Below are 17325 nucleotides of genomic sequence, written 5' to 3'. Positions count from 1 at the left end.
ATGCTTCACCATAGGGATGGTGCCAGGTTTCCTCCAAACGTGACACTTGCCATTCAGGCCAAAGAGTTCAATCTTGGTTTCATCAGGCCAGAGAATCTTGTTTTTAAGGTGGCTTTTGGCAAACTCCAAGCGGGTTGTCATGTGCCTTTTACTGAGGAGTGGCTTCCGTCTGGCCACTCTACCATAAAGGCCTGATTGGTGGAGTGCAGCTCTGGACAGACGGGAGCACCTGTAGGGAGGAGACAGAGAGACAGCCTGGTGCGTGGGGCTGCCACAGGCCCCACCAGGCTGGGGAGACCTCCAGGAGGCTTGGTGTTAGGAGGAGGCACCTGAAGGACCGGGCTGTGAGGGAGCACTGGAGCTCTGGTGCGCAGCCTTGGCACCACTCCACCCGGCTGGATAACTACTCTAACCCGGACCCTCCAGAGTGCAGGCACAGGTTGAACCGGGCTGTGGGTAAGCACGGGAGATCTAGTGCCTACTACACGCACCTCTCCCTTAGGCTCCACTCCCACATTTGCCCGGCACGAGCGGAGCGCAGGCATAGGACGCACTGCACCCTCCCAGCGCCCCGGAGACACAGCACGCAGAGCCAGCGCAGGATACATTGGACCGAAACATACCGGCGACCAGACACACTGAGCAGGCACCATACGCACTGGTTGGATGCTCACACTCGCATGACACTCGGGGGCTGCCCTATAGCGCACCGGGCTATGGACACGTACTGGCGACACCGTGCGCTTAACCGCATAACACGGTGCCTGACCAGTAACGCGCTGCTTATAATAATCACGAGGAGTGAGCTCAGGTCTGCTACCTGGCTTAGCCCCACACCTCGTGTGCCCCCCAATTTTTTTTTTTGGGGGGGGGGGCTGCCTCTCGTACCTGTCGCACTGCCGTGCTGCCTCCTCATATCGCCGCCGCTCAGCTTCCGCTGCCTCTCGTACCTGTCGCACTGCCTCCTCATATCGCCGCCACTCAGCTTCCGCTGCCTCCAGCTCTGCTTTGGGGCGGCGATATTCCCCAGCCTGTGCCCAGGGTCCTTCTCTGTTCAAAATCTCCTCCCATGTCCAGGACTCTTGTGATGCTGGCCGCTGTTGTTGCTGCTGCTGTCACTGTCTGTTACCACGCCACTTGGTCCTTGGTTGGTGGGTGTTTCTGTAAAGGCTTTCCTCCTCTTCGTCTGAAGAGGAGAGGCGAGAAGGATCGGAGGACCAATATGCGGCGTGGTAAGTGTCCATGGTTCTTTTAATAAGAAATACCTAACATGAACACAACTGAATACAAAAACAATAAACGTGAAAACCAAAACAGTACCGTGTGGTGAAAAACACAGACACGGAAACAAACACCCACAAACAAACAGTGAAACCCAGGCTACCTAAGTATGATTCTCAATCAGAGACAACTAATGACACCTGCCTCTGATTGAGAACCATACTAGGCCGAAACATAGAAATCCCAAAATCATAGAAAAACAAACATAGACTGCCCACCCCAACTCACGCCCTGACCATACTAAATAATGACAAAACAAAGGAAATAAAGGTCAGAACGTGACATTCTGTCTTTAACTAGTCTTCCGTTTTCGTACCGAATTTGATATTTGATTGGGCCCTGTTGTAATGATTCTCCCAATGTATGGAAAAGGCTGTAAACTGTAGTCAACACTGGTTAATGCTGGTCGTCTATGGGGATGGAGAGGGGGTGATTGGATGGATCACTCTTTCATTTCCAACAACATGGATAGTATGGCTTCATTGTCTGCCCCTTTGGACTGTGAGGTGTGCCAGTTACATTCCATAGGGTTATGTGGCGCTGTTACAGTTAAGAAACACACAGTGCAGCATGTCTGGACATGGAAATTAGGGCAAACCAAACATCTAATATTCATGTATTTTTTATCCTGGAAATTCTTGAAAAAAGGATTAGGTACAATCAGTCTGACATGTTGTATGTGCTTAATTGATATTATATCAAATCGTGTTCACGTTTTAGTCCATTTCACAGTATTGTGCATAATTTACAGTATATTACAATGTCGCTCTATTCAGAACATTCCTCTTTATAATCCCCCTTTGCTCTAAATAATTGATGAAGCCTTGATGAGCAGTGTCCTGATTCCCTCATGATGTTGTGACATTCAAAAGTGCTTGAGGTGGCACAGGAATGTAATACACTAGTCTGGATAGAGTCTTCATCAAGCATGGCACTTTAAATTATATCTACATCAGTAGGTGTCGAAATGTATCTACATTAGTAGGTGTCTAAATAGCTTATTTGTATTTGCTGGTTAGATACCATATTCACAAAGCCCGTATTCACAAAGCCTCTCAGAGTGGGAGTGCTGATCTAGGATCAGGTCCCCCTGTCCATGTGCAATCTTATTCATTATGATCTAAAAGGTAAAACTGATCTTGGATAAGCAATCCTACTCTGTGACGCTTTTTAAATACGGGCCCAGGCCATTGAGAATTGACCTTTTGGTTTTGACTTGCTCAGCACTTTAATGACCTCTGCATTAGTTGGGTTCTGGCCCAGGGCACACACTGGGCAAAGGTGATCTTTACATGACTAATGCCATACTCAGCCTACTGACATAAACGTATTCACTGCTAAATCATTGTTGTAATGCAGTTTTTATGTCCAATCATTGGTTCTCTGACTTTAAACATTTTAAGTCAGATGTTGTTGATGCAGCAGGGATGTAGTGGTGGGCTCATTCTGGTAAAAAAAAATAAAAAAATAAACTATCCTTCGCTTCTAGTATTCACCTTTGTTTTCGTTCCCATTTCACCATGTAGATATTCCAGTTAAGTTTCCATAGTGCATCTTTCTTTCCCAATGAGATTCCAAATGATTTAATCAAATGTAATTTAGAGATATAGGTACAGTTGGTAATCGCTGCAAAGACGGAACATTGAAAAGAAAGTAAGGTTCCAAGTAAGTGTCCAGTCACTGCTGGCTGATGGAGACATGGTAACAATCTCTTGACTAACAAAAATATGGATGTGCATTTGGATGTGCTTAAAAATAAAAAATAAACTTCTGGGCCTCCCGAGTTGTACAGCGGTCTAAGGCACGACATCGCAGTGCTTGAGACGTCACTACAGACCCGGGTTCGTTCCCGTGCTGTGTCACAACTGGTCGTGGCCGGGAGTCCCATAGGGTGGCACACAATTGGCCCAGCGTCGTCCGGGTTAGGGGAGGGTTTGGCAGGGGGGACTTTACTTGGCTCATCGTGCTCTAGCGACTCCTTAAGGCGGGCCGGACGCCTGCAGGCTGACTTTGGTCATCAGTTGAACAGTGTTTCCTCCGGCACATTGGTGCGGCTGGCTTCCGGGTTAAGTTGATGGGTGTCAAGAAGTGCGGTTTGCCTGGTCATGTTTCGGGAGGATGCATGACTCGACATTCCCCTCTCCCAAGCCTATTGGGGAGTTTCAGCGATTTAAACAAGATCGTAATTGGATATCACGAAAAAAGGGCTCTTTTTTAAAATAATAGTCTAAACCAAAATTAATTACAGCACATACATACAATGACCTTCAACTTTAGACTCTGTTGATGTCTCGGGCTCTGGGGCAAGGGCCGAATCAGTAGCAGGTGCTGGAGCAGGGGCCGGATCTGTAGCAGGGGCTGGAGCTTTGTAGGGGCTTAAGTAGGACCTGGTGCTTTAGTAGGGGCTGCTGGGCCTTTAGTAGAGGCTGGCACTTTAGTAGGGGCTTTGGCTTTAGTATTGGCTTTGGCTTTAGTAGGGGCTGGGGCTTTAGTAGGGGCTGGGGCTTTAGGTGGGACAGGGGCTGTAGCGGCAGCACAGGCCAGGGCTGGACTTGGAGCAGGGGTTGGAGCTGGGTCTACAACTGGAGAGGGGTCTGCGGCTGGGTCTGCGACTAGAGCTGGGTCTGCAGCTGAAGCAGAAATTGAGTCAGGGGCTGTCGCAGGAGCTAGAGCAACATCCTTTGTTTGGGGTTTGGCCCATTGGGTGGCATGACCAAAGAACACAAAATCAAGAATAAAAAATAGAGAGGGTGTGGCAGTGTAGGAGTGAGGTGGTTTCTTTGATAGACACACATGTTGGGACAAACGCTACGCTCTCAATAAGCATATAACCCCCAACACACACACCCGGGGGATGTCTTTAGAAGAAACCATATACAGTATGAGCCCCTGCATGCCGTTACTATATGTTCCATCTATGTACAGTACCATGTTCCATCTGTGTTCCATTGACACACATGGCTAATTTTGGGCTGGGCAACCACCTTAGTGGGGGAATTATTGTTTAGAAAGGATTCCCCATAATGTCTTACTTTCATTCAAATAGAGGGCAAAAATGCACACCCTAAACCTAAATTGGTGAAGTACAATCTTTTTAGAGGGTTGGATTATTCTAATGGTTAGTCATGACAAAAAGTCCTATAATTGTTAGAAACAAGAGCAATGGTGAACCTCAGCCGTGATGTCTATCGTTCACCCCTTTTCCCCCCTTCTCTCATTTTCACTTACCATTCTCTTGGTGCTCATTTCTTGAATATTGCATGGTTATTTGTTAAATAAGGAGGCCGCTAGACTTTTTTTTACACACTGTCCTTTGCTTGTCATGGTAGAAGGTCCACTGGGAAAGAGACCTATTTGAATAATGGATGAGCTAAGAACCGTGGTCCATCTATGCTGAAAAATACTTCCAAGTCATTACTGTACACATATGTCATTCTCAAAGGTACGTTGGGGTTGTTGTTTTTGTATTTTCAGCATGCATTACGTTTTTGCATGAAAGACACTTCCTTGCCTTTTTACCTGTGTTCGCCAAAGGTAATCTGCATACCTCCCAGGTGATGATGTCATCCTCTTATCTCGGACATGTAAGTTCAGTCATCCCTTAAATCACTTGACTTTACTGCTGCAGAAAGCTCCAATCACGCTCACTCGGGTGGGAAAAAGGGGACAAACAGGTAAACAAGAAAGGTAGCCAGCTCTGCAGGGAAATAAGGAAACAGGACTGAAAGAGACCGCATTTGCATACACTACCTCCTTCACCATGACTGTTTGGTGTCTGTTTGGAGATCACCACAGACATGTCTGGAGCATTTTGAGAACTGTTAAAGCCACTGTGAGGATTTTGATTGGCTTTTAAGTAATAATATGGTTTGACATGGCGGGTTGACGATGGACTAAGTAACCCTGAAAACTAGGCTATACCATTTGGGAGGTGGCCATGAACTCTTAACCATCTGCCAAATAAGGAGGAAACACTTCTTTGCATGGGAAGCTGAGACTGCAAGAGGGACCATAAAGACCGAATTAAACGTTACCTGCTTTGAGTATGTTTACAAGGCATATAAACACAAGGAACATGGACATCAAGTTGGTCGCCATATTTTTCATCCTTGTTTGTAGTGTAAGGGTGGTAAGTGCATTTGGGTTCAAAATGTTTGTATTTACAGCACTCGAGTTAATGACTGTAGTATTATATACTTTGACGGTTATGCTTGCCTGTCTTTTATTCTAGTGCAGGGTCTCCAGGAGTAATCATTATGAAACCCTGATCTAGAGGATACATAAACAATGCTGCATTAACGATTATCTTGAAAGAGTTCAAATTGTTAGCTAAAAGAGTTTGAATGTGTGTGTTTATTATCCGATGTACGGTAAAAAAAATGAAAATAGTAATAAATACTGTATATATTAGATGGACGGGCAGACAGCTGGTGAAATGGATCAATGTATTTCTGTCTGTCGGTGTCCGTCCATCCGTCCTTCTGTCTGTCTGCCTTCTTGTATCTGTACGTCCGTCCGTCTTCCTGCCACTCAGATCAGGACCACTCATCCTGAATGCTCCATTGTCCTCCACCTCTTGGAGAAAGAGGGCGAGTGCAAACTCCAGATGAGGAACACCAAGGCACTGTCCTTGTCAACTCCTAATAACACTACAGGTAGCTCTCTCTCCAATGAGAATGGCATTCATTTGTAGAAAAAACAGAGGGGGACATCTTTACATGTTTAACATCCCTTTGCTTTATTTTTAAGATACATTCATAAAAAATAACTTGTGCATTCAACCTGTTTTTTTTCTTCTTTCCGCCATCGTTTACTGCTTGTTTATAACTTTGTGTGGGAAATGACAGGTTGTCTGGTGGAGTGGGATGGTGTGAGCTGCTGGCCCGCAGCCCTAAATGGGGAGAGCCTCTCCGTATCATGTCCTCTGATCCTCTTGAAGCCAGACTCTCCCCCAGGTACAATAAATCACCCAACTCATAACATCATCCACCATCTCATCCATTTAAACAATATATATTTGAAATCTGTGATATTTTCTTTACAGCTCTAATCACACGCAACTGCACCCCCGAAGGATGGAGTAAGCCAAGCTTGCCATATTACAAAGCCTGTTACTTTGAGGACAGCAGTGAAGAAGAGGAGGAGACTGGGGATAAGGTAGAGTAGATTTAGTAGCATTTTAAGGTGACACTTTAGTAAAAGGATCATTTCTCACACAAAATCATTATTTACTATCAAGTGTACATGTCAGCTGACATATTTTTTTGTCAAAGTTTGAATAATAATGATATATGATCATCACACCGGGTGCAAATGTAGATAAAGACACAACAAATTGGATACAGCTACGGTACAAAATCTGCCGTTGTCTACTCACTGAAGGTTGGTTGCATTTGGGCACAAGGCGTACAATACAGTGACATGCAAGTCTGTGATTGTTGGCATTTATGAGCACTTGTGACAAATGTTAGACTTTACTCACGAGTAGTCATTATAGCAAATGAATACAAAAATATGCAGGCATGTTTCATTTACATTTTGTCAACTTGGGACCTTTGACTGTTTTTCCGTGAGTATGACAATACATTTTTGATTATTTCTTCAAGCAAAATTACTTTGCTACGGTGAAGATCATTTATACTGTGGGCTATGGGTTGTCGCTGGCATCGCTCTTCATTGCCATTCTGGTCTTCTGTATCTTCAGGTGAGCTTTGACATTTCAGCAAATATAAATCATTCAGAACTAGAACTCAGAATAGCACATTGTGGTAACACTTTAAAATGTTTTTGTCATAACACTACAGTTCAAGTAAAGTGACGCTATATACAGTAATTGCTTCTGATTCAGCTTCCTTTCCTCATCTCCTTTCCTGGTACCACTTCATTTGAAGGTCTGCTGACTATAAATAATATGGGCCGGTTTCTTGGACACAAGTTAAGGCTTTGTAGACTACAAAGCAGGTTGAATGGAGATGTAGCGTTATAGGTGCCTAAAGGCTGTTCACAAATAAAAAGGTGCATGGACTGTGCTTATCCTCCTCTATATCACAGGTTGTTACTTTTTTATTACTAATTCAATAACTATCTATAAATGAATAATTAACCATCTATAAATGACTTATATACCCTTTATAAAGCCTTTATACGTCGTTAACGCGTTATTTGAATGGTAGACTTTAAGGGTTATAAATGTGTTATGTAGTCCTTATAGGTAGGTACCTTTCAAGTAAAGTTTTACCCATTTGAGTCTGGTGTCTTCCATAGGAAGCTGCTGTGCATCAGGACCTCCATCCACCTCAACCTGTTTTCCACCTTCATCCTCCGTGGCCTGGCCGTGTTTGTTAAGGACGCCGTACTGTTTGCAGACGAAAGCATGGACCACTGCACTGTCTCAACGGTAGGACAATAATCAACTGTGGCCTCTAGATTGTGGAAGGAAGGACATCAACAACAGAAAGTAGGCTTCACAGTATCATTATTATCCCTGTATCATATGGAACCAAGTTCACGTTGGAAATTCTCCTTTATCTAAAAATCCTGCAACAACCAGTGTCAGATCTCAAATTAAGGGGGTATGTAAGAGTATGCATTTTAGTCATTTAGCAAATGCTCTTACCCAGAGTGACTTACAGTAGTGAGTGTATTCTTCAATATTTTTTTATACTGGTCCCCTGTGGGAATCAAACCCACAACCCTGGAGTTGCAAGCGCCATGCTCTACCAACTGAGCCACACCGGACACGCTGAGCTGTACGGGACACACAATACCCCATGTTAGCTTAAGATTTTGAATATAAATAAAACAGACACTGATAATATCAAGCGATCTAGAACAATGCTTAACTCGGCAATGCTTTAGGCCAGGGCTGCCAAACCCTCTTCCTGGAGATCTACTGTCCTGTAGGTTTTCAGTCCAACCCTCATTTAGCGTATTCAGCTAGTTAAGGTCAAGATCTTGTTGAGCAGCTAATTAGTAGAATTGTGTGTCTTAAATTAGGGTTGGACTGAAAACGCACAGGACAGTAGATCTCCAGGAAGAGGGTTGGGCAGCCCTGCTTTAGGCTAAAAAAACATTTAAAAATGCATGAGAAAGACGTGACTCTGATCAAATAAAATACAATTTTATTGGTCACATACACATATTTAGTAGATGTTATTGCGGGTGTAGCGAAATGCTTGTGTTCCAAGCTCCAACAGTCCAGTAGTATCTAACAATTCACAACAATACACACAAATCTAAAAGTAATAGAATTGAATTAAGAAATATATAAATATTAGGACAAGCAATGTCGGAGTGGCATTGACATAAATACAGTAGAATATAATACAGTATATACATATGAAATGAGTAAAGTGAATAGTGTTCCATTATTAAAGTGACCAGTGATTCCATGTCTATGTATGTGGGGCAGCAGCCTCTAAGGTGCAGGGTTGAGTAACCGGGTTGTAGCCGGATAGTGATGGCAATCTAACAGTCTGATGGTCTTGAGAGGGAAGTTGTGTTTCAGTCTCTCGGTCCCAGCTTTGATGCACCTGAACTGACCTCGCCTTCTGGATGGTAGCAGGGTGAACAGGCCGTGGCTCGGGTGGTTGATGTCCTTGATGATTGGTTGGTTGATGCCCTTGTGGGGCCCCTGTGTTGAGGATCAGCGAAGTGGACAGGTTGTTTCCTACCTTGGGGGTGGCTCATCAGGAAGTCTAGAACTCAGTTGCACAGGGCGACGTTCAGTCCCAGGGCCCCGAGCTTAATGATGAGCTTGGAGGGTACTATGGTGTTGAAAGCTGAGCTATAGTCAATGGACAGCATTCTTACATAGGTATTCCTCTTGTCCAGATGGGATTGTGCAGTGTGATGGTGATTGCATCGTCAGTGGATCTATTCGGACAGTATGCACATTGAAGTGGGTCTAGGGTGTCAGGTAAAATAGAGGTGATATGATCCTTAACTAGCCTCCCAAAGCACTTCATGATGACAGAAGTGAGAGCTACGGGGCAATAGTTATTTAGTTCAGTTACATTTGCTTTCTTGGGCACAGGAACAATGGTGGACATCTTGAAGCAAGTGGGGACAGCAGACTGGGATAGGGAGAGTTTGAATATGTTCAAAACACTCCAGCCAGCTGGTCTGCGCATGCTATGAGGACGCGGCCATGGATGCCGTCTGGGCCGGGAGCCTTGCTAGGGTTAACACACTTAAATGTCTTACGTCGGCCACGGAGAATAAGAGCCCACCCCTGCGAGCGGGCTGTGTTGGTGGCACTGTGTTATCCTCAAAGCAGGCGAGAAGGTGTTCAGCTTGTCCGGGAGCAAGATGTCAGTGTCCGCAACATGGCTGGTTTTCCCTTTGTCATCTGTGATTGTCTGTAGACCCTGCCACATATGCCTCGTGTCTGAGCCGTTGAATTGCGACTCCAATCTCTACTGACGTTTTGCCTGTTTAACTGCCGAATAACTACACTGTTTGTATTCAAAGTCACCTTGCCATGGTTAAGTGCTGTAGTTCGCACTTTCAGTTTTGCGCCAATGCTGCCTTCTAACCACAGTTTCTGGTTTGGATTGGTTTTAGTAGTCACAGTTGGAACTTCACTTCCTGATGACCTCAGTCACCGTGTCGGTGTATACGTCAATATTATTCTCAGAGGCTACCCGGAACATATCCCAGTCCAAGTGATCAAAACAATATTGAAGCATGGATTCCGTTTGGTCAGACCATCATTCAATATACCTTAGCACCTGGTACTTCCTGCTTAAGTTTCTGCCTATAGGAAAGGAGGAGCAAAACGAAGTCGTGATCTGATTTACCAAAGGGAGGGCGGGGGAAGGCCTTGTAGGCATCCCAGAAGTGGGAGTAGCAGCCGTCAAGCTTTTTTCCAGCGCAAGTACTACAGTCAATGTGTTGATAGAACTTCGCTAGCGTTTTCCTCAAAATTTGCTTTGTTAAGCTACAATAAATGCGGCCTCAGGATATGTGGTTTCCAGTTTGCACAAAGTCCAGTGTAGTTCCTTGAGGGCCGTCGTGGTATAGGCTTGAGGGGGAATATACACACCTGTGACTATAACCAAATATAATTATATTGGGAGGTAATGCGGTCGGCATTTGATTGTGAGGTATTCTTAGTCGGGTGAACAAAAGGATTTGAGTTTCTGTACGTTATCATAATCACACGAGTAGTTAATCATGAAACATACACCACCACCTTTCTTCTTCCCGGAGGGTTCTTTATTCCTGTCTGCGCGATGTACTGAGAACACAGCTGGCTATGTAGTTGGGGTCAGCATATCCGGAGAGCCATGATCCGTGAAACAGAGTATGTTACAGTCCCTGATGTCTTTCTGGAAGGAGATCCTCATCCTGAGCTTGTCTACTTTATTGTCCAGAGACTAAACATTAGCAAGTAATATACTCGGAAGTGGTGGATGGTTTTCACGCCTCCTGAGTCGGACTAGAAGTCCACTCTGAATACCTCTTTTCCACCAGTGGTGTCTTGGAGCAGCCTCTGGGATAAATGAAATTGCCCTGGGAGGTACAAATAAAGGATCCAATTTGGGAAAGTCGTAATGTTGGTGAGTTACCGCCGCTCTGATATCCAAAAGTTATTTCTGGCTATATGTAATAACACCAAAAACATTCTTGGCTTATACTGTAAGAAATAACATACAAAAAACGAAATACTGAAAAGTTGCTTAGGAGCTAGATGCAGAGCTGCCATGTCTGACCGTGCCATCTTTATTGTTGAGCATAAGGCTGTCATTGGTTCTTCGTTATTACATTATCAGATGTAACAAAACTGTCAGGAAATGGAAAGTACAGTGCTCTTTTATTTATAAACAGATACAAACACACACACTTAATCTTGCATTAACTGGCCCCTAAATTCAACTATAGCAACCAGACCCTGAACGACAAATAAACAAAAAAGCTATTTGAGGAGTATGGTTGATCACTGGAACAAATATAGCTGGACAGATCTGTGGTGGATGAGGTGAATTCCCCTCATACCAATGTAAAGCAATTTGATCGTCCTGGGAAATTATTTCCAATAATCCAATCTACTATTAGTAGTAGCACTATTCAAGCCAATTGATACATCCTCATCAATGCCCATTACACTTTCAGTTACTCGTGTTACCTGTTGGTCTACAACGCACCCTGATGCATAAACATATGAGAACAGCAGAAGTAGTCACCAGAATCAGCAGAACAGCAGCTTGAAGGAATGCCATGGCATCCACAGTGGTAGACATACCAAAGCAATCTGTTTGACCCAGGTGTGCAGGTGAATAGCATCTTTTTGTCTCATGACAAACTCAATCCAGAACATGGCGAGGTCCATGGGAATCATTGCCTGATCCCTGTGCAGCTAGGAGAGCCTCTTTATGTTCTCCCTGTAGGAGGGCTCATGCAGACCTTCCTGTGCTCGGAATGCATGTTAAGGGGTAATAATGCACTCAGATCTTGAGTAAACACGCTGATTGGTTATCATACACATTTGTTTTTCCGGGGGGGGGGGGGGGGGGGGTGAAACTACTCGCTGTTTAGATTTGAAATGTCATTCTCCAAATTCTGTGGCTTTTGCTTGTACTACTATGTGTTTTCAACAATGCATTACACATGATTAGATGCTGTATAAAGATAAAAAGTATAAAGAACATTTGTTATTGACTTGTTGAACCGGTGGCCACAGACTGTCAGAATTACTAAATCTAAATGCCTAAGTACTGTACATGTGAGAAAAGTAGTTGTTATTGAAATTTGTTTCCCATCCATTAGGTAACGTGTAAAGCAGCAGTGACTTTCTTCCAGTACTGTGTCTTGGCCAACTTCTTCTGGCTTCTTGTAGAGGGCTTGTACCTGCAAACTTTGCTGGTATTCACCTTTGCACAGAAGAGAAAGCTCTTCTGGTTGTACAGTGGCATAGGCTGGGGTAAGGTGTGTGTGTGTGTGTGTGTATTTGTGTTTGTGAGCATCTGTGCGTGTGTGTGTTTATATGACTGTACATTCCATTTCTTCCAGGCACTCCCTCAGTGACCATCATAATTTGGACCCTGCTGAAGAGTCAGTTTGACAATGAAGGGTGAGGCTAGCGAATAACTAGAATAGTTATTTTGTTGTCTACATTAGACATAATTACATGTACTACTTCTGAAAGTATTGGTATCAATATTCCTTTGTGGAAGTACGTGAAAAGGGCAAATAAAGGGGCCCAAACAAGGGCAAGAAAAGAGAAGACCTACATATTGAATGTGATCGTGTAGTACTGTAATCAACAGTATTCCAGCATTATAACTTCTCTGCCCAACAGATGCTGGGACAACCTTGACAGTGCCTTGTGGTGGATCATCAAAACTCCCATCCTCTTATCTGTCTTTGTAAGACCAAGAAAACACTGTCCATTAATGAATCTTGTTCCATTAATGAATCAAGAGGGTTGAGACTTGGTATCAAACCACTGTTTTTCTCAACCACAGATCAACTTCGTGGTGTTTGTGAACATTAGTAGGATCATCATTCAGAAGACCAAGGCCACAGACCAGAATGGAAGTGAGGGACTTCAGGTCTACAGGTGAGACTGACTGACCACTCATGAGCGCTGAACTGTTAGCATGCACAAAATAAAAGGGCTGGCTCATTTTAACTACTGGCTTGACTCACCCTGTTCCCCCCCATATGTTGATAGAGTGACTGAATTGGGTAGGATTTCAAAAGGGTCAAACTTCCCCAGTGTATTGTAGCATAATTAATGTGGATCCAGGAAGTTCCTCTTTATCTCTCCCTCCCCCTTCCTGTCTCGCTTCTCATGTTTGTCTCCCTTCCTGTCTCGCTCTCACTTCTCATGTTTCTCTCTTTCCCATCCCATCTCTTTCTCTCCTCTGGTGCCCCCTGCAGGAGGCTGGCGAGATCCACCCTTCTTCTCATCCCTCTGTTTGGAGTGCACTATGTGGTCTTCGCCCTCTTACCTGAGCATGTGGGTGTAGGGGCCCGACTCTCCCTGGAGCTGGTCCTGGGCTCCTTCCAGGTACGAGAGCATTTTAGACTGAGCGGTACTCCAACCCAGCCCTGGAATGGCTATATTTGCAGGTTTTCAATATTCAATTGATCTGATATCAATATTATTAATAATTTAACAGATTCATAACTCATAATTACCTCAATAGGGAAGGCTTAAATGAAAACTAACATAAAATGTCTCTGTTACTTATTTCCTTCTGATAAAACTTTTATTTTCCTCATAAAGGGCTGAAAATATTAAAATAGTGAACAACTATTAATTCGGCTTCATTTAATTACAGGGGTTTATAGTTGCATTGTTGTACTGCTTCTTGAATGGGGAGGTAAGATGTGCCATTTTGTTAACCCTGTGATGTATTTAATTAATCATAATTACATTTACAACAAATAATAGGCTACAAAGTCAATACCTTTATTGTTTTGTTTTTTCAGGTACAAAATGAAATTCGAAAGGCGATGAAGGGGTGTCGTTCTCAGACAGAAAACAATGTCTTCAATCTGGCAACCCAGGACTATGTAGCCTAGACTCAGGGTGGTGATGACTATCTCAGATGGTTTATTATCATTGAATAACCTAAGTCTAAGGACAAATACAGTGCATTCGGAAAGTATTCAGACCCCCTTGACTTTTTCCACATTTTGTTACGTTACAGCCTTGTGAAAAATTTATTAAAAAGATTTTTCACTAATCAATCTACACACAATACCCCATAACAACAAAGTGAAAACAGATTTGGGGGAATTTTAGAACATTTATTAAAAAAAAGAAATACCTTATATAAGTATTCAGACCCTTTGCTATCAGACTTGAAATTGAGCTTAGGTGTATCCTGTTACCATTGATCATCCTTGAGATGTTTCTACAACTTGATTGGACTCCACCTCTAGTCAATTTAATTGATTGGACATGCATTGGAAAGGCACACACCTGTCTATATAAGGTTCCACAGTTGACAGTGCATTTCAGAGCAAAAACCAATCCATGAGGTCGAAGGAATTGTCCATTGAGCTCCGCGACAGGATTGTGTCAAGACACAGATCTGGGGAAGGGTACCAACCTTTTTTTGCATAATTGGCCTCCATCATTCTTAAATGGAAGAAGATTGGAACCACCAAGACTCTTCCTAGAGCTGGCCGCCTGGCAAAACTGAGCAATTGAGGAAGAATGGCATTGGTCAGGGAGGTGACCAAGAACCAGATGGTTACTCTGACAGAGCTCCATAGTTTCTCTGTGGAGATGGGAAAACATTCCAGAAGGACAACCATCTCTGCACCACTCCACCAATCAGGCCTTTATGGTAGAGTGGCCAGACGGAAGCCACTCCTCAGTAAAAGGCACATGACAGCCCGCTTGGAGTTTGCCAAAAGACACTATAAGACTCTCAGACCATGAGAAACAATATTCTCTGGTCTAATGAAACCAAAATTGAACTCTTTGGCCTGAATGACAAGCACCACATCTAGAGGAAACATGGCACCATACCTACGGTGGAGCATGGTGATGGCAGCATTATGCTGTGGGGATGTTTTTCAGCGGCAGGGACTGGGAGACTAGTCAGGATCGAGGGAAAGATGAACGGAGCAAAGTACTGACAGATCCTTGATGAAAATCTGCTCCAGAGCACTCAGGTCCTAAGACTGGGATGAAGGTTCACCTTCCAACAGGACAACGAACCCAAGAACACAGCCAAGACAATGCAGCAGTGGCTTTGGGACAAGTCTCTGAATGTTCTTGAGTAGCCCAGCCAGAGCCCGGACTTGAACCCGATCGAACATCTCTGGAGACCTGAAAATAGCTGTGCTGTGACGTTCCCTATTCAACCTGACAGAGCTTGAGACTCCCCAAATAGTGTCATACCCAAGACTCGAGGCTGCAATCACTGCCAAAGATGCTTCAACAAAGTACTGAGTGAAGGGTCTGAATACTTACGTAAATATGATATTTCAGTTTTTTAAATACATTTTCTAACATGAATGAAAACCTGTTTTTGGTTTGTCATTATGTGGTATTGTGTGTAGATTGATGAGGGAAAAAAACGATGTAATCCATTTTAGAATAAGGCTGTAACGTAAGAAAATGTGGAAAATGTCAAGGGGTCTGAATACTTTCCGAATGCAATGTACCTCTGTCTGTCTTGGTGATTATTGTATGAGGATACACACATGGTAAAATGGGTAAAACAACAAAAATAATTCACCCACATTTGTGTTGATGACTGATAATTGTGGTGATAACAATTTAGCTAGCGTATCACTTTTGTTGTTATATCCTACACTTGTCCGTCAGATCATTGAGCCATGAAGTAAAAAACTGGAGATTTGCAGTTCTAGGCTACCTTTCCTGTTTTTAAATGTTTAATACATTTACACAAATATTTTCTTTAACACTATACCAATTGCATTTCACATATTTATGACCATTTATATAATACTGTGGCTTAAGCATAGACTGTATATTGTGTAGTGCTTGAAGTAGTCGACAGGTGGATAGTTTTATCATAACTCGTCATTTTCTGTCTTTACTAGAGGATGTGAGGATGGCACAATCTACAGTATATACAGTATATATATCGGATGAGAGATGCATTACTGCAAGATGCTATGGATTTGGAGGTCACTTGTTTTTTCATCTCAAATCCTACTTTCCTAATGATATGATTGTCAACATCCTTTTAGCCTAAATTCTGACTTGAGCACACTAAATTCTGACTTGAGCGACATAGTGGTGTAGCGCAGTTTCACAGGGCCCCCCGTAAGGTCTGAGCAAGGGCCCCCCATTGGCAGACAGAACATTTTGCAGTTGTATTTCTAATCTCGTGCTATTTTACACATTTTGCCATGAGGCTAAGAGAACATTTTGCTGTTTTAGAGCTCAGGGATTCTTGAAAGACAGGACAACTTCAACTTTTTTTTAAAAACAATATTTTTAATATATTTTGATAGACCAACGTATCAGCTATCACACCATGTAGGCAGGGGTGTCAAAGTCATTCCATGGAGTGCCTATTGTCTGCTGGTTTTTGGTTTATCCTTTCAATTAAGACCAAGACAACCAGGTGAGGGCAGTTCCTTACTAATCAGTGACATTAATTCCTCAATCAAGTATAAGGGAGGAGCAAAAACCTGCAGAAAATCAGCCCTCTGTGGAATGAGTTTGACAAGTGATGTAAAGGAACAACCTCCAAATGTATTTGTATTTTAAAATGCAACTAACTGGATTCATGTCAACTGTGTAAGACACTATAAACGCCATTTCCTTTTTACAATTATTGTCCAACAAGTGTTTAAAGGCCTTGATTGACATTAGATTATTCAAATATGTAATACAAACCTCCAAAAGTATTTTTGTTTTGTTTTATAGCACTATTAAATGCTCCAGGGCTAATTTCTTTAGCATTTTGGTATGTTTTCCTAAATGTAGAACATAAAGCAACATTTATAATGCAAACATTATCCCTCAGGTCTAGCACAGCAAATACTTCAATTGTTTAAGCATATATTGCAGAACAGTGTTTAAAATATATTTTTCAGAATATTGACACCCCCCAAAAAAATCGATCATAAGGGGGTTAGCCATCAGTTGACAACAGATACTTAAAACAGACATATTGTTGCCTCTAAAAAGTAAGTTCAGTACAAACACTTGTAAAACATGAAAATTATTCATTTGAAAATGCCCAATAAAAACAAACATTCTATCAGATCTTTCAGCACTCGGACAGAGTTTATTTTTATTTAACAGGGAAGACACATTGAGACCTAGGTCTCTTTTTTTCAAATGTGCCCAGTATATACACCATAAATATACACATTACACGCAAACTAATATATATAGAGTACCAGTGAACATTTTTAACACACCTACTCATTCAAGGGTTTTTCTTTATTTGACTATTTTCTATATTGTAGAATAATAGTGAAGACAGCAATTTATTGGTCAAATACACGTTTAGCAAATGTTAATGCGAGTGTAGTGAAATGCTTGTGCTTCTAGTTCCGACTGTGCAGTAATATCTAACAATAAATCTAACAATT

At 42.8% G+C, this 17325-nt stretch overlaps 1 protein-coding gene across 1 annotated transcript; it reads left to right on the top strand.

Moving 5' to 3' along the window:
- The first annotated feature begins 4708 nt into the window (after positions 1–4708).
- Positions 4709–16993, top strand: ghrhr2 (growth hormone releasing hormone receptor 2). Its single transcript, XM_090201684.1, has 13 exons — positions 4709–4723; positions 5816–5936; positions 6129–6236; positions 6326–6438; positions 6888–6985; positions 7546–7678; positions 12052–12205; positions 12295–12355; positions 12584–12650; positions 12750–12844; positions 13168–13297; positions 13572–13613; positions 13723–16993. The coding sequence occupies exons 1-13, from the start codon at positions 4709–4711 to the stop codon at positions 13813–13815; spliced, it is 1230 nt and encodes a 409-aa protein (XP_090057810.1). The 3' UTR covers positions 13816–16993.
- Positions 16994–17325: the final 332 nt, after the last annotated feature.

Source organism: Oncorhynchus mykiss, chromosome 16 (genome assembly GCF_057628025.1).
Source record: "Oncorhynchus mykiss isolate SJ-2025 chromosome 16, ASM5762802v1, whole genome shotgun sequence".
NCBI classification, from domain to species: domain Eukaryota; kingdom Metazoa; phylum Chordata; class Actinopteri; order Salmoniformes; family Salmonidae; genus Oncorhynchus; species Oncorhynchus mykiss.
This window is presented reverse-complemented; position numbering and strand designations above follow the sequence as displayed.

What these genes read in the sequence shown, in the direction of transcription:
- ghrhr2 (XM_090201684.1), top strand. An exon ending in GAAGCCAGACTCTCCCCCAG is followed by an intron (nt 6,237 to 6,325) that starts GTACAATAAATC and finishes TTTTCTTTACAG; the next exon opens with CTCTAATCACACGCAACTGC. An exon ending in AGTCAGTTTGACAATGAAGG is followed by an intron (nt 12,356 to 12,583) that starts GTGAGGCTAGCG and finishes TCTGCCCAACAG; the next exon opens with ATGCTGGGACAACCTTGACA.